This window comes from Paramormyrops kingsleyae, chromosome 12 (assembly GCF_048594095.1).
Source record: "Paramormyrops kingsleyae isolate MSU_618 chromosome 12, PKINGS_0.4, whole genome shotgun sequence".
NCBI classification, from domain to species: Eukaryota; Metazoa; Chordata; class Actinopteri; order Osteoglossiformes; family Mormyridae; genus Paramormyrops; species Paramormyrops kingsleyae.
This window is the reverse complement of record NC_132808.1, coordinates 18,425,653-18,445,676: the sequence shown is the minus strand read 5'-3', so window position 1 is coordinate 18,445,676 and position 20,024 is coordinate 18,425,653. Positions and strand designations below refer to the sequence as shown.

Genomic DNA, 20,024 nt, shown 5'->3' with positions numbered 1-20,024 from the left:
TAAAACTGAAGAACAGTTCCCATGGTTGTCCCACTGTGTATAGGGGGTGCCTGTCATGTGGGGTTTATTTCTGGGTTCAGCGTTCAAGCATTCAGGAGATGCTGGTCTTCCTTGTGATGTTGCTCAAGCGTCCAACAGTAAAATCACTTTGCTCACCATGGGATTTGAACTGGTGACCTTCTGATGACGGGTACAGCAGCCTAACCCACTTAGCCTCACCCTGCCCCCCTACTAGTAAGGCACTTGGTCGTACAACATGTGAGGCCGTTAGACACAGAGCTTGAAATTTCATATGGTCTGTTAACATGAATGTTTTGATAGCCATACCGCGGTTTGGAAAACCATACAGTCATGCAGATAAATGAATGAATGTTATATTTTTATAATGCTTTTTAAAGACACCCAGAGTGCTTTACAGAACCAGTTGGGAGCCATTACAACCACCACCACTATGTAACACCCACCTAGATGATGCAATGGTATAAATGACACCAACTGATGTGCACAAAGGCACATGCGTTTATACAGAGCAAACCATATTCTGCTGCCTGTTATTCCCCAGCCAAAGAGAACACGAGGCAGCCACCTGAATCCATCCCTTATGCCGCCATCTCCGGCGGACGGATTCTTCAGTGTGCAGAGAGACATGCCCGAATCTATCCCCATGTTCTTGTCACAACTGATGTCCACACGGATTTGCATCAGGCTGGAAAGTCTGACCTACTTCAGACTGTTTATTTTATTAGATTTTATTTTTCTGTAAAGAAGATTAGCCATAAAGTTTGATTTTTTTTTTCCCCATGCCCTTCGGCTCTGAAACACTTTGACTCGATTGTGATGTTGTGCCGTAGACATGAATTTTTCAAACACAAGTGGCTAGACGTAGCCTGGAGGTTTATTTCCTTGCCAAGCGTCTTGCCTGATCTCTAACAAAACAAAATGACACTTTTACTTTCACGTTTTATTTTATCTTTTTTTTTGCTTCTAAGTGATGCCTCGCAGTAGGTCTTTCGGAAAGGGGCTGAGAATATGCTGACGTAACAACAGAGCGGCCGGCGATCCGCGTTAGGCCATAACGGAGAAAAGGGGTCCTTTTCGAAAGGAAAACTGTGTCTGTATCTACTAGGGTAGATTTAAGAAAAACAATAACAGAAATGTTTCAAACTGTAGGCCAGAGTTGGAACATCTGTGAGTGAGGATAAGGAGCAGGATAATTGTTTGTGTAATTGAGTTACCGGACAGCTCTGGCCTCCTTTATTTATGGGATGTCAGGCTCTGAGGATCGGAGCCTGGGGTCCCCCACGCCGAGATTTATGTTTACAGCTGTTCACAGTTTCCTCTCGGGTGGCCTTCGAGCACAGGATGAGCGAAATGCAAATATTTAATGCTGAGTGGCCCGTTAGATCACCCGGTAATCAAAGTGGCGGGGGCCACGGCCTTTCAGAGCTCCTCTGCCCAGCAGCCTCTACATTTTTACAGTTTCCGCCTTGCACACATTGCTCTGAATATTACTTAACCACCTTAATTCAAGGGGAAAATGTTCCATATATCAGCAAATAGGCTTAAGTGTTTGATTTCCGCCGGAAAATCCACCGCAAAGTGCTGCGGGACAGCTTCATAGACGAAGTGCCGATTGCCGTGAAAAACTCGGGGATACAGCCTGCAGGGGGCACGGAAAAGGCGTGTGCTTGGCGTGTGTGCCCATGGCAACCAAAATATACCCTGCTTTTATTGTGCTTCCCCCTTGTTGTCACTGTTATAGATAAGCTGCCCATTCGTCTATTAATCTCCTTACGAAATCCCACACCGTTGATTACGCGTGTTGTGGCAAAGCATTACAGGGAGAACTATTTAAGTCTCCTAGAGCACTATATGGAAAAGTGCAATAAGATAAAAGGCTCTTACACCAAATTGTCTTCTACACTGGAAGCAGTGTGCTGCCTGCAGACTACTCTATAAATGCTTGCCATGTTTAAAGATTACTTCTGGAATTTAAAGCCGGCTCTCTTCCACTCATTTCTGTTATATAACTTTCCTCCCGAATCGGGGAGCACTTAAACAAAGAGGGAAAGACAGGCATTCTTTCCTGCTTATTTCATACAGTACCACTTGCTATTCCTTCTCCCAACTCTATCATTTTTTTCCTCCTCCTCTTCCCCCCTTCTGATAAGAGCCCCCGCCTCCTTACATTTGGCAATTAAATTTGCCCATCTAAGCTTTCAGTGTGTGGCCTGGACACACAGGATGCTGGCAGTTTATCTAGCGGTGAGTCGAACCCGGGACCTTCTATCATGTGACTCGCTGATTCTCACAGGCCCTGCGGATGCTGCACACAATTCAAATGGCAGATTCAATTACTGGTGATTGATAACAGGGAAAAAAAATGCAATTAAGTGAATTTTTGGCATTTTTATTCATGCAGACGAGGTGACAAGTGGCTCTCTGTTGAGACGCGGCCCCACGCGGGCTCCCGCCGACTTCTGCAGGGGCACCGAGTGGAGGAGAAGGGGTCCGATTCTTTATGTGGCCGCGGGACCCCGTCCCACGCTGCTGCGTTGGAGCTGCCATGAAAAGGCCCATTGAGAGCAGGGCAGCTGGGGTGGAGGCTTGGCTGTCTGATGTGCCCATATCTCTCCCGGCGGGTCCCCCCCCCCCCCCATTGCGCTCCTCTTTATTGGCAGGTGGGATCACATCTCTCCATGTGCGAGCTACACATCTCTCTACCTTCCTGCACGTTCCACAGCCTGGAAATCTAAATGTCAGAATGGTGGCCATCTAACGAGCTGGATTACTCCGATGCTGGGGGTAGGGGGGGGGACTTCCTTTCAGCCTGACCTTTTCGTGCCCCCCCCCAACGTTTCGCCCTCACACATGGGGTTATGACAAAGCACGGATTCTTTTTTCCCTGGCCAATTCACGCTCTGCCCCGGCTTGTGATTTTGCCTTGGCCTTGAACTCCCCTTTTCACTCCCCCTCCCCTCCGTGACTGCCCCCCTCCCCCATCCCCACAGATAGATTTCACCCAGTCTTAGCTACCTACCGGAGCCCGTGGACAGAGATTGAAAATAACGGGAAGTCTTTAGCTACCTAAACGACGCCTCCCATGCATTTAGATCCATCAGGGATTAGGGTCTCCCTAAGCTGGTGTTGGTTTTCATTTTGCTGGAGATGTGACGACGTGCCTGGGCATAATAACATTGTTCGAGTTGACGAAAGGGCCACCTGTTTTGTGCTGTGGCCTCCCCAGCCTGCTCTGAGATTGGGTGGGGCCCAGTTTGGGGCCGATGCGGACCCTGGGACCTCAGCATGTGATTGGTGCAGTCACAGGCACCTCCATTTGCAAAGGCATGCTCACGCAGGGCGCCACAAACCAGCATAAACTGAGCGATTGGCCCGTCTGTGGATCCTCATCGCCACGGCACTCCAGTCGCCTTGTGGTTTTGCCTTTTCATGGCGTCGCTGTTTGTGCAATTCTGCTTCGCCTGCGCCGCGGGGTTTGTGTGGTACTATCGTTCCTACGGTGCCTATGATGGGTGTGTGTGTTTAAGGGCCGTTTCTCTGCTAAAAATGTGATTGTGTGAGTGCGATTGCATTTGTCTGTGGAGTATTTACATCTGTAGCATGTGTGCATCAGCTTTTCCTGTGTGAGCAGTGTTTCTATGGTGTGAATGCGTATGTGAGGTGTATGAGTGCGTGTGCGTGTTTGCATGGTGCATGTAAACGTAGCGCATGGTTGAGGCGTTTAACATGCCTGTTTCTGGCAGGCCTGCATGATTTTCTCACCTGTGTCCTGTTATTCTGAGGAGCCGCTCTTTTTGAAGATGGTCCCCTGTGACCCAGGGAGCTTCCCCTTAGAACCTGTTGTAGCTGCTGTCTTTGCCTGGGGATTAGGTTAGCCCCCAGCCTTCAAACCCCCCCGCGATGCTGGATTGCTGGTCTTGGCCCCGGTCCAAAATTAACACTGTCCTGGCAGCATGGTGTCAAGGAGGGTGAGGGAGGTTCTGAGACCATGAACTCCAGCCTGATGGTCTGAGGGGCTGCTCGCATGAATCCATTCATGGGTTCAGTCCTTGTCCAGAGTTGGCTGGCAGGCCGCTGTACTAGTTAAGGCTTCCGAAGCTGATGCATCAAGTTTTACTTAGTGGGCAGTCTCCAGTCGTAATACATGCCAACATGTTAAATCAGCTTCTTAAAACGTATGTACAGCATAATGCTGCATGTCGGTAGAAAGAAATGATCTTCATAAAAATAGTGTTGCATAAGGGCGCTGGCATCCTAACATGCGTCTATCCTACTGTAGTTATTTTTTTCTTTATTACTATTTTCATTTCACTGTCAGAGTGTGTGTCTGTTTATGCAAATGGGAAAAAATATGTGACATAATTTGGCAGAGAACGTCAGTGGCAAACGGCAGGATAGCAAATTGGTCGAGTAACAGCACCTATGATTCAGGATGACTGTTCAGGTCACTATGCTTTCTTTTTCAGGGTGCCTTTGTCCAGGCACACCACCCCTCATAAAGGTAACTGGGATCATCTAGACTGACACTGTGTTGCTTTTCAGTGTTTACAGTGCCACCTTAACATAGCCTTTGACGGTCTTTGACAAACTGTTCAAAACTGAAGACTTCCTGAAAATTAATTCCTTATTAATTCCTTAAATGACGTGATTCTGTACATGTCTGTTTGCTTATGAAACTTTTGAACATTTCCGTACGGGGATATTAAAAAGATTTATTTGATTTTGTTTGCATGTGAGTTATTTTTTTTTTTGTTGATGTAACCACCTGAACTCAAGTGATCTCTCTATCCATCCATTCATCCATCTTCCAGTCGCTTATCCAGTATGTGGTTGTGGTGAGCCTGGAGCCCGTCTCAGAGAGCACAGAGCAGGGACCACACGCACGCACGCACGCACGCACGCACGCACACACACAAACACACACTGAGGGGAATTTGAAGATGCCAATTCACCTAAATGCCTGTTTTTGGGCTGTGGAAGAAGACTGGAATGCCTGAAGAAAACCCATAAAACACAGGAAATCTGCACACAGAGGAGAAGGGAAAGATTTACAGTCTCGCCCCTGGAGGCATTAGGGGACAGTGGCACCCACTGGGTGACCGTGCCAACTTTAGAATGCACTAAATGGTTTTGATTAAAGGGCTGCAATTAACAGCCTCATTATACTCTAGAACACATAGGCAACTTGTATCATTATACTGCCATTATTATTATTATTATTATTATTATTATTATTAACAGCAGCAACAAAACAAGTTCAAGAATAATAATAATAATAATAATAACAAGGCAATGAGATATGTTGAACAAAATGAGTAGAATCTTCTCAAGGACCACTCTGTGTTTTTTCCTTATCAGGCCACTTGTTGGACTGCAGTAGTCCAACAACTACTCCTGATAGCAAATATGTCAGCATGTAACTGATTTAGTATTCATCAGGGCAAATTTCCATTCATGACATTTCACAGTTTTCCACTGAGAAGATTTGTGTTGCAATATTACACACCTTAGGTATCCAGCATGGCCTCTGATCTCGCTCTGGGTGCCTCTGATCTCGCTCTGGGTGCCTCTGATCTCGCTCTGGGTGCCTCTGATCTCGCTCTGGGTGCCTCTGATCTCGCTCTGGGTAAATCTGCCTGCTCGTTTTCTTGTTGATGCATTATTTAGGCTTGATTTTAGCCCTTAAGGCTCGTTCGACATTTAGAATGGACCGTTTAATTTAACCTAAGAGGACAGGCAGAAATGAAAGTGTTAATAACGTAGATTGTCTTGCGTAAATGTCCAGCTTCTTTTGTGTCCATGGCAACTAAAGGTGATCAGGGCTTGAATTCTCTCACCGTAGAGGTTGGGGCGGGGGGACTTTTCACATCACACTGCTAAAGCATGTCCTGTTTTGAGGAATCAGTTTATTAATAAAAATTTGTAATGGGAGAACTGCTCCTGTCGATGACTTATAGCGTGCTCAGCCTTCAGTAACTCTCAGATTTGATTGAGCATACAGGTTGATGGTGAAATTCACAATGGACAGCCACTACAAGGACCATAACATGAGAATGGTGCTTTGTTGTTGCAAAATACCTTTCAATTTTATGTCCGTCATAAGAGAGTTTTTTTGCTTTGTTCTCTGGCTATAACTGCTATGTCTAAGTCCATCCATCCTTCCATCCATTTATCCAGCTTGCCGTCCATAGATACTGGTAAGCCAGAATAAAATGTGTTTGTGTTTTTGTGTGTGTGTATATGTGTGGATTAGGTTTACATTACTTTGTGGGGACCATTTTTCAGGTCCCCGCAAAGATCTGTGAATGCAATGAAAAAATTTAAAATGCAGAAAGTCTCACATTTTGTTTGGTTACATAGAGTTAAGGTTAAGCCTGGCTAGTGGTTAAGGTCATTATGTTGTGATTAGAGCTTTCCCCATAGAAAGGTGTTAAATGTTGTGTTTTCAAAATTAAGATGTATAAATATATTTTAGACCCTTTAACAATGTCCATATCAGGCACTAGTCTGACATGTTTCACAAAACTTTTCCCTGTTGTAAAGACACATGGGACATGGGACTCCTACTTTGCATTCCACACCCATGGTGCATCTCCAGAGGCTTCTTGGAATGTACGAGAGAGACACATTCTGTCAGCACCTCGGACACGCTCAATAACTCCAATCGGACAGTGTCACCACACCAGGTTGGACAGAAATCTCCGGAATGTTCCATCCTGGGATGGTAGACAGGGACAGAGTCCTAAACATTCCACCCAGCCCTCTTACTTACTCTCTGACAGTCACACTGACCGCTCTCCATCGAGAAGATGTCAACCATCCATCTGCTGGCATCGGTGTATTGCCTCATGCGGGTTCATTGATGTCCAATGTCCACTCCACGAGCAGCGCTTCTTCGCACTTCTTCATCAGCTATGAAAACGCTCAATAATAGACAGAAACTTAATCAGCTGGTGATGAAATAGTTGATGTTCCCCCAGCGGTTTTATGTGCTGGGTTGTTCACCCCAGCCGGACCGGCCCGTGTTGATACTTCGCCTTCCCTTTTCTGCACACTGTTGATGAATCAGATGCTAAATTAAGATGTTCCATCACACTGGTAAATGGCATTTTTCTCCCAAAAGTGGCCATGAATAAGTCCCTGCAGGTTACCGCGGTGTCACCGAGGGTTTCAGTGCCACGTTTCATTAGGTTTTTATGTCCCCCGTAAATAACACCAGACAGACCAGAAAACTATTTTACAGATGCTGTAAAGATGAAGTTGGTTACTTGGATATTAATATCTGGTTTGTTTAATATCCTCATATCCTCAGTGTAACATTTAAAAAGAAAAACGTGAGAGAGCTGCCAATTTGAACATATATTTTTATATGTTTTTTTATGTCGAATAAATAATTGTGCTGACAGCTGCTCACAGTGAGCCTCTGGCCTGGAGAAAATGATTCTTTGACGACCGTAAAAGCTGCCAAATAGTTATAAATTTACCTGAGATCCGGGCAGGCCTCCATCAGCAGTGGTGCGAATTCACACGCTAATTCCAGCACTTTGCTGTTTTTAGGGGAAGCTTTCTTTGGAAGGCGCGGCTGCTGGTAAAAAGCTCATTAGGGCCGTGTTTTCGGCATACCGGCGGAACACACTGCTGTGGCAGGAATCGAGGAGAAAGCAGCGGATGCCGCCTCTGGAATTGGACATTAGGGTTTCCATGGTTACGCAGAATGGAAATTAAATGACTGAGCTCAGAGGCTACTCAGATTGTGTGTGTTTAGTTCTATGAAGTATTATGCGAAGGCAATTCTTTGCTTGGAACTTCTTTCATTCAAAGATTGGGAGCCGGTGACGGTTCAGCGAAAGGTGGCCGGGCTGGAGATGGGATTAAATTCTTTATTCCCCTCACCAGGGCACTTCGCGTGTCCCCACATAAGCTTTTCGAGAGCACTTTTGACTCTAAATGGCATCTTTCTGAGCTCTCTGTGCGTAACAAACACGACCCGATGCATCGAAAGGCTGGACCCCCCCGCTCTCACCTCTGCCCCCCACACCACAGCAGCTGGTGCATTTTGCTTCGCCGATCTGAAATTCATGAGCTGGTTTTTCGGCACGCCGCACCGAGCCCAAAATAAGACACACAAATAAAACGCCTGTGTTCAGCCGTCCAGGATATGGTGCCTGGTCTCTGCCATCCGTGGTATCAGTGCAGCCATGGTACGTACTTCACACACAGTCCCCAGATCCCACCAAGAAGCACACCTACTGTATGTGATCGAAGGGATCTCTTCATAAGGAGAGGAATTATTCTTTAAGGAGAACCCCCTTTCACACCAGATATCAAATATTACTTGATAGATAAACATTTTAATTTTATTACCTGTATTTATACTCGGGTTCCCCAGCTGTGGGAGTGGCTCCCCAATCTGGCGGCCCATCCTTAGTCCGCGGTGTGTGTTTGGGGTATGCCAGCCACCCGGGGTTGCCAAGTCACAAGACGTCGCTCTTGGTAGGAGCAGCAACGCCACATTTGCTGGCTGGAATCTTCGACAGAGTGGAGCTAAGGCACCAACTGGGACGTTTCCGTGGCGATATCCCCGTGGTGACGCCTCCCCCAGCCTTTCTGACTCCTCGCTGAGGAGATGGTGCTAGAGGTGCGATTCCCTAAGGAGCTAGTGTGCGTCTACCGTTTGTAGCCATTATTGTAGCACAAGCGTCTGCACTGTGTAACACTGTGATTCCCAGTGTGCTGCACAGGAGTCACAGGCCTGCGTCTATACCTGCGACGTGACAGCATGCGTTCCTCCTTCCGGAGGTCTCTGCTTGCAGTGTTCCTGTGGGAAATTAAAGTCCACTTAAAACGGAAGCGTCATCCTGCAGCGCCTACAGTGGTTTCTTTACGCATTTCAGTGTGTAAAGAAACCCAGGAGAAGATGAATGGATTTCTTATAATGAAAGTGGTATTTTTAACTAAATGCGACCCAGGTCCTTTGGTTACGTTGTTTATTTTCCTGCATGACATTTATGGCAGTGACTTTTCTGGTTGAATGGGAAAATGACATGAATATGACAAGGGGAAAAATACTTAAATTGAAGAAATGGCTTTTTAGATACTATTGCATGTTTTACATAAACCTGAGTCCACCTTTGAATGCAGCTGGTATATGACTTCCTGAATTCATTCCATATTAATGTTTGAATCCAGAAATTTGAAAGGCCTATGTTGTAAAACGATGCTTTTGGTTGGGCTCCCTCATAAGGATGGAAGCTGTATCTCTGGACACATGCTGTAAAACACTGACCCTCTTTCCCCTAAGAATGTGCACTTCAGATGAAGGGATGATGTAAGTGTGGCACTGGACCTGAAGGCTGGGTGTTCTGGCTGTGGTTATTTTTTTATATAAGAAGTTCTGGAAGTCCAACGGGAAGTTGGCGTTAGTGTAATTAATGTTTATTTCCACAGCTGCTGCATTTAATGTGGAGGACGTTTCGCTTTTATTTATCTGATAATGATGGGTTTAATAATTGTCTTGGGAACTCCATAGTCGCGCGGCTCCTTTTGATTGTTTTGCCATCCTCCTAACGCGGGCCGCACTTTTGGCTCGGGGGCCAGCCGGCGGCCTTCGCATCTTTTACAAGAACCCGCGCTTCCCATAAGCGGATGCTATGGGGCCCTGCCCCGCGGTTTGGCTTCAGCAGTCGGGAAGCCAAATAAAGTGCCGGTGTGCTGAAACTGAAGGACCTGGATTGAAGCTGCGTGAGCCCCTCCCACTGCGTCCTTAGCCTTTTTCACCAACCCATTTAGAGTGCTTCACCAGCCCCTGTAGGCTGTTTAAGCCCCTCCTTCTTGCCCATTTAATTCCCACCCACTAATACGTTCAAGCTCATGTTCTTCCTTTGGCCTTCTGGCTTCCTTTGGCCTTCTTTTAAGCTCCTCCTACCACCTAATTTAAGTCCCTCTTTGTAGTCCCTTTGAGCGTCTCCTAATATGTTTGTCTGGCCTCTGAAGTGGTCTAGGTAGGCTTCTCCTGCTAGTCATTTTATTCTATTACTAAAACTCTTGACAGTTTTTGATAGTTGCAAAATATAGCATTATGGTTGAAATTCTGAACTTTCTACTTCAAATTATATATTAGGGAAGGTGCTGACACCTAGAAGAAGGGAAATAGCGATTGTAGGTGCATATCTTCTCTCTGGGCCTAGCTCTGAGGTATAATAGCTGATGGGGAGCCCCCACCCCAGTCCTCCATAGTCTCTTTAGTTCTGGGAAACTGAGTTCCCACTTTATTTTGGATATTCAGTGAAAGGCTATTTCATCATCTGGAGGATAGAAAACAAAAGGTTTTGCTCATATCTGAACTTTGCTTTGACCGGATGGTATTTCAGAGGATAAAGTCTCTTGTTTGATCTTGGTATTTATTCCATTTATGTGGTTCACATGGTTTACTGGGAAATACAGAAGTTTATCCTCCCACACTAACACATTGGAATAAACTCTTATGAATGTAAAACAGGCTTTCCCTTCGGTATACAAATTTTAGCATTTATCCACTAAAACGATGACGGACGCTTAATTTTAAGACCACAACACAGCTACTACCCTCTAAAGCGATTGCATTTTTTGCACGGTCTCTGCCACATTCTTTAACTTTTCTTTGTTCTTGGAAGGATTACGCCAATGCTAAGAACGACAGCGTGTGAAATCTGGAAGTCGTTTCCTGTGATTACACCCCGTAATTCGAAACGGGACAAGCTCGCCGCCCTGCTGGCCGGACTCACATGATGTGCTGTCAAATTCCCCATCATCTCTGGCTCTGCGCAGCTCTGTGCTGCCCGGAGAGGACATAATCTGCAGGGTATACAGCGTAGATTAAGTGTGGCGCCGGTTATGAAAGGGCCCCACTCGTGCTTAGTGCTGTTAAGTGACTCTTTAAACTTCTCGCTGAGTGCCGATCGATTCCCCTCTGCGATGCAAATTTCTGCTGCCTCCTGCTGTCCAGTACTCCACCTTCATTCTTGTTTTATTTTCTATTAGGGCTTCGCCCCGACACACCTTTTTATGGCCCTGGCAATATTTTTTTTAAGATGCCCCTAATAAATGCTTGCATAATGACTTAGTGTGAAACCCAGTTAAAGGAGGAGCCCGAATGAGCTCGAAGTTCTTATTTCCCTGGGAATCTCGTTGCGTCGCTGTGCATCTCGCAGTAGCTTCCCTGATGTTGATCTCAGAACTTCCTGTTGATCCACGTGAACCTGAATTGTCCCTCGTACACGAGTCACTTGATGGGCAGGTGAAGCCGGCTGGAGCGGCGCAGCCACACAGAGGCCTGTGGTGCTGGTGTAGGGGGGGCTCCCCGCTAGCAGTGTGCTGTAAGGTGAGGTGCTGCCATTTCCCCTGTCAACCAAACGTTTCACAGCCACTTTGACCGGCGGCGTGAGGAATGGGAGGCTGCGGAATGAAAGCAGCACTGACAGGAAAAGAAAGATGCCCTCTTGAGTATAATGTCTCTCTCTCTCCCTCCCTGCCTCCCCGACCAACCCCTTGAAAAGAGAATTACAGAAATACAGTAGAGAAGCCTGGATGTTGGCCTGCGTACCTTCCAACGGGCTGTTTAGCATTTGAAGAAAAGGCCATTCTCACTCAGCTCAGATTGGTCTTAGATATGCCAGTAAGCAGTATTTTTCTTTAAATTTATTCCAGAAATGGGAATTTATTGAGTCAGTTTTTATGGTAAACTGTGGTGAAGAGTCTATTTTTTTTTTATACATTTTAAAACTCATAAATTGTATTATTGATTGATTGACTGAATGGTCAAATTGATTAGTCCCAAGTTCCTCTGCAGAACAGCAGGGACTACAGCCTTCGGACTGAGCCCATGGCCCTGACATCAGGCCTGATGAAACCCTGTGTAATTAAACATGGGTCTAGCTGCTTGGAGACCCACTCGGCCAACTGACACCCATGGGCTACAAACTGGCCTTTATTGTCTTTTATAGCAGGCCCTGATTTTATTAAGCTTTCATTTATCCTCTCAAATGGGATACATCCAGAGTTGCTAATCTGTTATTTGCGGTCCGCTCTTACGGGGGTGACTAATGATGAATGAGGTCATCAAGGCATTCTGGCCAAAATGTGAAAAATACCCAGTGAAAGTTTTCCGGGCAGAGTGCTGATGGTTAAATATTAACAAATAGACTGTCTGATGTTAAACAGGGGTGGGTCTTACTGTTGTTTGTTTTGCCAAGGATTCATCTGGGTCTCTATCTTTATGTTTTCAAGGATCTCTGTATTTATTTCTTACAGTCTGAGTGATATGAGAGTCTCAGTTTAGTGTTTTGGCTCATTACTCGATCCGGCTGTCAACAGTCGCTGGGTAGGTGGCAGATATCTCTGTGTCTCCCGATACTCCAGTATCTTCTGAGGACACACTGTAAACATGTTTAACATTTTGGCCGCTTTTGACAAGCTGCCGTGCCGTGAAAACAGTCCCCCGAGAACGGAAAGTGCAGGGCCTACACACAAAGCGTGCGAGGATGGAAAGGCCCGCTTTCTGTGATTAGTGCGAGACACCTACACACGTGCGTGCGAGAACTTCATGTCTGCTAATGTCGCATGAAACCTGGGTTAAATAAAGGCTGGTAACTTGAAATAAGTAAGGACTTTATTTTCATAATGGGATACATAGAGGGGCTAACATGCAATTGTTGGTTATGGTATAAACTCTAACCACTGCTTGAACTCTCACTGCTGGAGCCAGTTACCTAAATATAGTACGGAGCCATGCAAAAAAATACACAAGATGAGAAAAATATCTAAATAAATAAATAATCAGTGGCATGAGTAACTCAAAATGAAATGTAGTAACTAATCTGCAGAAATTGGCAATACTCCTAAAATAAATAGGTAAAATGTCTTACGCATGTAATTCCATATGTAAATAAATTAAAATATGAATGTTGTCTAGACTGAAGCTAATCGAAACTGTCCATAATATATGCTCAAGTTGTGTTTTGATAAATTCTTATGTAAGTGAACTTATCAAAAGCTTTATACCGTGAACTGGGGGGGAATGAAACTTTATTTGCCCAGGCATCTGTCAAAGCAGTATTTGTAATGGAAGTGTCCATAAAATGACCAAGACCGTCACACATCCATAAATCTGTACACATTTTAATAAAGTGGTTTGCAAGTGAGGATATCAGCTTTCCAGGCAAGCACCCTGAGCCTGTAAGTGATTATTCTGCCCAGGACTCTGAGGGAGAAGCTCCGCTGTAAACTCCACTGATTGGAGTGCATGCCAAGCCTACACCAGGACTACTTCCTGATGCGATTCCATCAGCCTATTGGCACTCTATCACCGGCCAATCAGCTTAAAGACCTTCTTATAAAAATCCTTCTCAGATGGCTCTACTCAGTGCTGTCATGGGGAATGTTATGGTTTTCTCAGCCTGCGAGATGGTTCCTATTCATTTTCTGTGCATGTATATCCTTTAAATCTCCAGCATGCAAATCACGTTTTATGGTGTCTCAGTGGGTAGCAACGCTGCCTCACACCACCAGGGTCGTGGGTTTGAATCTCACCCCCACTGTGTATGTGTTTCCGGGCTTTGCCTATTCCTCCCGTGCTGTTTGAGTTCCCTCTGAGTTCTCGCCTTCCCTTTCTCAGTCCAAAGACACATGACGTGTTGAATTTCTGTCTCTAAATTACCAAAAGTGTACATGAGCACCCTGTAAGGAGTTGACCCTAGATGACCTTCTACTGGATAAGCAATTGGAGGATGGATGGAGTAATAGCATTTTGTATTCTTTTTTTGTTGTTCTTTTAACAGTAGAATAAACTTTACGGGCCCGTAAGGCAGTGGTGTTCACTGTAATAGACTGCATTCATTCTGCTTATTCACCCCTTAAAACCTGCAGGATCTCTTAGTAATATAATTCTGTTCTACTTTCCCAGACCTGTTTCGCATGCAGTTACTTTTCCATTACAATGGAGCACAGGCAGGAAAAAGAGAAGGGTTCCTGATAAGCGGGCCTCTTTAATCACCACTGTGTTGCAGGAGTGACCCTTCTGTGTCTGACTGACATTTACAGCGAAGGAATTAACTCTGGAGAATGGACAGGCACCCCAGACGTGCGATCTGGCTGTCCTCAGGGCCAGCGGGTGACACATTGTCCTGATTTAATAATGTAGAAAAGGAGATGGGATTTGCTGCCCCGACCCTGACCCCCCCTTCTCCCCACCATTGATTATTTACTGAGGAATTGGTGTCAATTAAAACACGAAAGGGTGATTTAATTGTATGGTATGACCTTGTGCGACATGTGTGGCAAATAATCTGTGAGAAGTAGAGAGGATGAAGCCAGAAGCTGCCAGTGCTTTCTGATTGGTGGAACACAGACATGTGGTTGGACTTGCATGTCTGATAAGCCCTGAAATATTTTATGTTTTTTATAATGAATTTTAGAACTGTCATGTTCTACTTGATACATGGTTATTCTAATTATATTTTGTTAATGTTTTAATGTAGGTTTCAGGGTTTTAAAAGAATATATCAGGTCTACGTTGCGTTATGGATTCTGCAGAATATCCCATCCATTTTCTAACTTTGTATCTTGGTCAAAGTCACTGGCGTTGGGTGGGGAGGGGGGTTGGCAAGACAGGGTAAAAGACTGGGGCACAACTTGAATGGGACAGCAGTCCATTGCAGGGCACATAGACGCAGTCATGCACTATGGGAAACGACTTTGACTAACTGCATGTTTTTAGACTGCAGGAGGAAATCTGCATGACACAGGGGGGACATGCAAACTCCACACACCGAGCAGAGGTGGGATTTGAAACCCTTTACCTTGGAAGTGTGCTACCCCCAACCCTTTCCTCTTACCAGAAAAATCCAACTCATCTGGCTATGCTTAAGCAAATTGTGCGATTTCCACAACCTGCTATTTATTTTGCCATGGAAAAATTGTACCCACAGTGTGTTAGCTAGAGAAATGCGTTTACTATATTCCATAGCGCAGATCATACACATTTGTGACAAATGCATACAATGACAAGCCACTCAGGGAATGTTCTGATTTTACCCCTAGGAGCTGGAGCTGTCCCCCAATGCCATGTTCCACCTGCATGAGCAGTTACTCAAAGTGGCAGGATGGGTGGATGTAGTAAAAGAGGTTCGTCTTAACCAAAGAGGTGTGCAGTCTGCACCATACGTGGCACACGATCAAACTAGTGCAATGAGGCTGGGGAGTAAATCCCTTTTTAATTTGGCATGCAGAGCTGGATGCAGAGCTGGATGCAGAGCTGTCAGGGGCGTCGGGGTGAGCTTTTATCTTCCAGGGCGGCGTCTTCCTCGCAAGGAGACTCCGCTCATTATCTGTGAGAGCGCCCCCAAGTGGTATGCGCGCCCCTTAACCGAAGCAGCAGCGGACCCCCGCCCCGGGCTGTCCACATGCATTTTTTTTTTAGCTGTAATGATGCATGGGTAACATTTACCCAGATTACAGTGTGGTCAGTCAGGTTTGTAGTCACCAACAAGGGGAGACTCCACTCCAGTTGCATTCGTGTCCGCAGGGGCGTCGCCACGGTAATGGGAATGAATCTTATTTATGGTGGCTCCTGTCCCCAAGCGCTTTGCTGGAGACTCATGTGTGTCTGATGACTTTTTTAGCTAAAGCCACTTAGAAATTGGAACTTTTTATGAATAAATACTTGCAGTTAGAGCACCTGGTCTGTTCTGTTCTTTCGTTTGCCTCTTATTTGTTTGATTTTGAAATCAGATTGTTTATTCTGCACATGCGACAGTGCATTAGTAGCCCGTGCCCTTTCAGAAGGACCAGCCTGATTCTGTCTGGAGAGTTAAGGGAAGGCGATACAATTAACGAGAGCCAAATTTAGCGGTTGACGGCAGGGGGGAGGAGCACGTTGCAGCCGGGTTGAAGTGCTGCCTCATTCAACTCGATTTCTGCAGTTGACTGACTGTGTCTTCATGATATCGGTCAGGGCTTCTTGCCAGTCTGTGCCCACCTCAGGTGATGGCCGAGGATGGAGTCTCTCTGAGGCAGTTTGATGAGCGTAATGGCCAGAGGTGGAGATTTCAGGTCCAGAGAGTACAAATCCATACCAAGATCTTGTTTCAACCAACCAGTTGAATTCTCTGTGACTGTGACTCTTTATACTATTAACTCTGGTAATGGTGATGCTGAACCCGCAAATATACAGATTACAGATACAGATCCCAATCGCGGTCATTTCTTTTATTTCAAAGTCATTCAATCCGGACTGATATTTTACTCCGGACTAATAAAATACTAATACTAATAAAAAGCTGCGAGTGTTGAGCAGTGCAGTATATTTTCATTTAATGACCTTCCTGGTTCCTGTAATTTTTTTCTACAGGTGCAACAATCGGACGCAGTGTGCAGTGGTGGCAGGACCGGATGTGTTTCCCGACCCATGTCCCGGAACATACAAGTACCTGGAGGTTCAGTACGAGTGTGTTCCATACAGTACGTATCACGCCGCCGCTCTGATTCACACTTCTCCCAGTAAAAATAAATGTCATGGGGGGGGCAAGTGCGACTTGTTTCAGTGTGAATGATTTTAACAGGTTCAAACTATACCAGAGGTGACCATTTTCTGTCATAATGTGAGGACTGCAGTTAACTTGTAAAATCATCTTGTAAAAACATGAAATACCCAACCAGCCCCCTTTATCGCAAAGTGAGATTTGTTGGTTAGCTAGATAACTAAACTAGATTTAAGGTACCGAAGTTTAAATGGACTTTATCTTTTTCCACTTACATGTAGCCCAAACTACTGTAAATCAGACAAGTAATCTTGCCGACCCAAAAATCCAGCTTTATTCATACAGGCCCCAGGACTATTATTATTATTATTATTATTATTATTATTATTATTATTATTATTGTCCTGTCATGACAGTTTCATGGCATGAAAAACCACTTGGTTCTGTGTAGGTGCACAAATGCTCCATAAACTGAAAAAGTATTTTATTAAATTTTGGAATTTTATTAAACAATCCTATAAGTTATAGACTCAAAGGCCGGAGAGACTTCATGTGTGGCATTTGTTTTAAACCAATCTTACTGGGTCAGTATTTGTCGCCTTGTGTTTCTTGGTGCTCCACAAAGTTTTCATGCTATAAAAGACTCCTGGCTAAATGTTTTAAATTGTCAGTATCCTGCTCTTTAATTATTCAACACTATGTTGTAAAACAGGATATTCTGGCTGAGGTAATTATCATACGTCTCGAAAAGGAAATAATTGGGCTTCAAGTGGCAAGGAAAAAAATATATATGAAAAGTGTACATTTTTTGTAATACCCTAGTATTTGTATATTCTGTCAGGACATTTTAAAAGGTCATTCTGCATCGCTGTGGTGGTATTTTCAGCAGACATTGCCTCTGAAAGTGCCTGTGTATATAATAAGAAAACAATCACAATGTAATTAATAAAACTGTTACTTGCAGCAAAATAACATTCAAGGCAAGAATTCATGGCATCATCGGCCCTGGGAGCACTCTCCCGAAAAGTGACCAGCTTACTTTGGCGTTTGAAGGCCTAAGGTTATTACAGGAAATATCACGTCTGGAAAGTGTCCTGAGACACTCGCAATGAAGCCAGTGGTTTCCAGAACAAAAAAAAATGTCTGGAAATACTGAGGTGAGAAGAGAATCTCAGACATAAAACAGAGGAACAAGTAGGCTGGGAAAAAATGGCTGACACAGGAAGCGCACAATTATTAGCATTTAACGTTTGGCACAGTTTTTTAGCCAGCTTCGCCGCGGAGAGTGAGATTTACCAGCTGAGGGAGCCCTGGCCGTCTTACGGAACCAGACGTCGTACGCTGACTTAACCTCGTTTACTGGAATTGACTGCCCCCTAACCCAGGGAGAGATTCACTCCAGCACAGCTGTGAGCCATGCCGATTTCGCATCACGGGGGCTCATGTCACTTCAGACGCAAGTATGAATGTTTCCATTGACAATTTACCAACAGCTTTGTGGTCAGCAAAAGGGAGCAGGCAAATGTGCAAATGATAAAGATCCAGGAAGGAACTATTTATGTTCTGCAGTGTTAATATAAATAAATATATAGGCAAATACATTGCTGCATGTCCCCGCCCCCCTGCCAGTTGTTGCATATTCCCATGTCATGTTCATTGATAAATTTAGTGTTAATTATAAAGCAGCTACAAGTATTTTGGGTTATTACTAGTGTCACTTTGTATATGGCAGCATGCAAGTCGTGTCAGTGTTTGATCTCATTGTGTATCATATCTACATAAACATAGCTTTCTGTATGAAAGATTAGCCTTTGTCTATGGCGTATGCCAGCTGAAAATTGTGGCTGGTTTATAGTGATACCCAAAGTAGCATCACCCCAGTGCAGCAAATTGAGCATTTTGGTTTGTTAACAATAACAATAACATGAGGACATCACAATAGTCATTACAGAGTCCACAAATCAGCCTAACGGGAGATATTTAGAATGTGGTGGAACGCGGACACATCCATAGGGTGAGCACGGTGCCTGTTATTTTTGGAGTCTAACAGTCTAAAGCAGGAGCGAAACACAAAACCGGCAGCTTTCTTTCAGAAATTATGCTCTGATTACATTCTTGATGTGTAGGAGTAGTCACTAATGCCCAATCCGGGGCTTCACGTGGTGAATATCTCCATTGACTTTGTTATGTATCGCATTTTATATATCCAAGACAAGAGCCTTGGAGCACAATTGCCTGAGAAACATTCAATTATCACGCAGCATTTCTACCAGATGGACAGCATGTCTGGCGTGTAGACCAGAAGATTAAATAATGCAAGTCTGAAACCCCATTTGTGCCTCAGGGAAAGAGAATCAGATATCTTTAAAGCGTTATACTGATATTGAGCCTGTGTGCAACTGGCAATAAGACAAATGGCAGGTATTGGATAAGAAACTCATTTTGTTAGTTTCCAAGTGGTACTTCAGCCTCATTGCGAAAAGTGATCAGGGCAGGTCAGATGAAGACGGGAGCTGTGACCGGGTCCAAAGGCCAATCAAGGAAGTCAACAGTATTTTTCTTATTAATTGTCTCTGCCCGTGATGGGTCGGTGCCCCGTCCTGTGTAATTCCCTGCCTTTCGCCTGTAACTTCTGGGATAGGTTCCAGACCTTCACAATTCTGCATAGGAGAAGCGGGAAATGGATGGATGTTTATCGCACATATGGGCTTCAGAAAGAAATACCACCAAGAGCAAAGGAACAGCCACATTTTCTGAGATTCATAGGTCCCCTCCCCCCCATTTTTTTCCATTTTGAAAAGCAAGCACACTCACTCCAAAAAAAAAAAAACATTCTGCTGTTGACTTCCCAGACCTTCATACCATTCAGAAAGACACCTTCTTGATACTCCAAGTTGGAGTTTTCGGGATTGGAGCAATTTGTACATTTTAAGAAGTGTTAAATTAGTCCTAATTGCTCTGTAGTCACAGCAGCTACACATTTATTTTTCTGATGAGCCTAAAGAAAAGCTTGTGTTTTTAAAAATGGCATGCCGTGTCATTCCTGTGTGGGCTCCTGTAATTGGAGGTAGAGAATTAACAGGTTGTCTTCTTAGTGACCAGGAAATAATCAGATAGTGGAGGCGAAAGAGGATCGCCACGTGCAGTCCTGCAGGGCTGGGGGGAGGTGAATCAGACCTCCATGGACTGGCTGAGTGACTTGAGTAGGTAATAAGATTTGCAGCTATTCACTGAGAGAATCTCTCCAGCTGTCGATCTTTAGCCAAATCCCTCCTACTCTCTCTGTCTCACAGACCTTGGTTTCACTAGGATTCTGTCAGGAACCAGTCCTCCACAAAAAAATTTGACCCTGTCCTTCCCTTCACTGGATGGGATTCTACTGTTGCATGTCGGTTGCTTGTGGACAGTGCCGCCCCGATGAACTTGCAGCACACCCCCTTGTCTTTCAGCTTTGTTTAGGCAGAGAGGTGCTCATCCCAGTAATCTGCA

The 20,024-nt window shown here is 44.8% G+C and overlaps 1 protein-coding gene across 10 annotated transcripts in view; it reads left to right on the top strand.

Annotated features, from left to right (window-relative positions):
• LOC111842607 (adhesion G protein-coupled receptor L3-like) overlaps positions 1 to 20,024 on the top strand; it is a 179,562-nt gene that overhangs the window by 70,450 nt on the left and 89,088 nt on the right. For all 10 annotated transcript variants that reach the window (XM_072697605.1, XM_023809355.2, XM_023809359.2 and 7 more), the window contains one exon: positions 16,406 to 16,515. In XM_072697605.1, the coding sequence (XP_072553706.1) occupies positions 16,406 to 16,515 (110 nt within the window). The remainder of the gene's footprint in view (positions 1 to 16,405; positions 16,516 to 20,024) is intronic.